Source organism: Lactuca sativa, chromosome 3 (genome assembly GCF_002870075.4).
Source record: "Lactuca sativa cultivar Salinas chromosome 3, Lsat_Salinas_v11, whole genome shotgun sequence".
Classification (NCBI taxonomy): domain Eukaryota; kingdom Viridiplantae; phylum Streptophyta; class Magnoliopsida; order Asterales; family Asteraceae; genus Lactuca; species Lactuca sativa.
In genome coordinates this window covers 59293172-59295368 of record NC_056625.2, presented here as the reverse complement: position 1 = coordinate 59295368, position 2197 = coordinate 59293172, and the positions used below count along the sequence as shown (strand labels likewise).

Sequence of the window (2197 nt, the reverse complement as noted above, 5' to 3'; positions counted from 1 at the left end):
CATAATGTAATTGATTCGAATCATGTAAACATATACTTTGGTGTAACTTTTTCAATTATATTTATGATGGTTGTATTTACTTTGAGCACTATTATACTCGTTGTTGTGATACTCTACATGAAGTCCTCCACCCCCGGACGTTTCTGCCATCCTTGGTTTGGGGGTGTGACACAAAATGTTAGCTTTACACTAATCATAAGAGTCTCCAGTATCTCTTCGATCAAAAGCAGTTGAATATGAGATGAAATTGGATAGAATTACTCAATGATTATGACTGCGAGATACTTTACTACCCTGGTTAAGCCAACATCATAGCATATGCTTTGAGTAGAAAGATAAATCTATAAAGGAAGAAGCCAAGGGCTTTAAGAATTAAGATTGTCTCAACAACTGAATAGATCTTTAAGAAAGCTGAGGAAGAAGCTTTGGAAGGAGATAACCAAAAAGAAGAGCGTTTAGGAAAAACATTGGAATTCGGTATAAATAGTCAAGGATTAAAGGTATTCCAAAACATGATTTGGGTGCCTAAGATGGGAGGAATGAGTGATCTTCTCATGGAAGAAGCCCACAAGACCATGTACTCGATTCATTCAGACAATACCAAGATGTATAGGGATATGAAACCTTACTATTGGTGGCCAACGATGAAGCTTGATGTTGCTAAGTATGTGGCTGAGTGTGTTACCTATGCAAGAGTTAAAGCACAACATCAGAAACCATATGGGACTTTGTAGCCCTTACCAGTGCCTATGGGTAAGTGGGAGGACATTACCATGGGTTTTGTGACTAAACTAACCAGGAAAAAAAGTGCTCACGACATGATTTGGGTAATCGTGGATCGATTCACAAAGAGTGCACACTACATAGTGACCAATGAGAGATGGTTTATATATAAGCTTTCAAACGCCCACGTGAAAGAGATAGTAAGACTTCACGGTGTTCGCTTAATGATTATGTTGGATCATGACAGTTATTTCACATTGAGGTTTTGGAAGAGTCTACAAGAAGAGATGAGTACAAAGTTGTGTTTGAGTACAACCTACCATCCACAAACTGATGGTCAGAGTGAAAGGACAATTCAAACACTGGAAGATATATTAAGATCATGTACCCTAGAATTCCAAGGTAACCGGGATGAGCATCTACTCCTAGTAGAGTTTTCTTGCAACAATAGTTACCATAAGAATACTAAGATGGCACCTTATAAAGATTTGTATGGAAAAAAGTGTCATATGCCGTCTTGTTGGCTTGAAGCTAGAGAAAAGCAGTTTATGGGTCCTGAGATAGTCCATTAGACTACTGAAAAGCTAAAGTTGATTAGAGAAATGATGTTAGCAGCTCAAGATCATCAAAAGAGCTATGCTGACAAGAAGCGACGACCAATGACTTTCAAAGTTGGAGATTTGGTGTTGCTCAAAGTATCGCCATGGAAGGGAATTATAAGATTTGGAAGGATAGGGAAGTTGAGTCCAAGATTTATTAGGCCATTCAAGGTTCTTCAGAGAGTTGGGAACCAAGCTTACAAGCTGGAATTGCAAGAAGAATTGGATGACATTCATAACACTTTCTACACGTGTTATTTTAGGAAGTTCGTAGGAGAAGTCCCAAATATAATTCCACTTTTGGAGATAAGAATTGATAAAGATAAGAGGTTAATCGAAGAGCCAAAAACAATTGTTGACCGCTATACAAAGACGTTATGACATAAGATGGCCTATTTAGTGTGTGATGGAAATATTCGAATGGGACGAACCTCACCTGGGAGACAGAAAGCGAGATGAAGAATCACTATCCTGATCTGTTTGCTGATGCATGATTCTGAGGACGAAATCATCCTAAAGAAGGAGAGAATTGTAATGCCCGTGTTTCTCGCTAGGCATTAACAAGATGAACTGGTAGTTAGGGTCAACAATTGTAACCTATTTGATGTAATAAAGAAGAGTTATTTGAATATTATGTTATTTATGTGCAATATACGTGCTTAATATGATAGAATAAAATAAGAATAAAATATGCGTCTAAAATAGAGTAATATTTAGACCTAATATCCTTGAATAAAGTTGAAGAAGTTGTGACAAGGATTACAGAGATATAAGGAACACTTAAATCAGACTTATAATGAAGAAGTTATGATTCGTTGAAGTTTTGCGATTAAGCCGACATGACTTTACGTATCGTAAAAAGTGAGATTTTGATA

At 37.0% G+C, this 2197-nt stretch overlaps 1 protein-coding gene across 1 annotated transcript; it reads left to right on the top strand.

Moving 5' to 3' along the window:
- Nucleotides 1-1382: 1382 nt before the first annotated feature.
- Nucleotides 1383-1703, top strand: LOC111902097 (uncharacterized). Its single transcript, XM_023897972.1, has one exon. It carries the CDS (start codon nt 1383-1385, stop codon nt 1701-1703), a length of 321 nt encoding a protein of 106 aa, XP_023753740.1.
- Nucleotides 1704-2197: the final 494 nt, after the last annotated feature.

Coding starts and splice junctions, on each gene's coding strand:
- LOC111902097 (XM_023897972.1), top strand. CDS start 1,383: ATGACTTTCAAAGTTGGAGATTTGGTGTTGCTCAAAGTATCGCCATGG.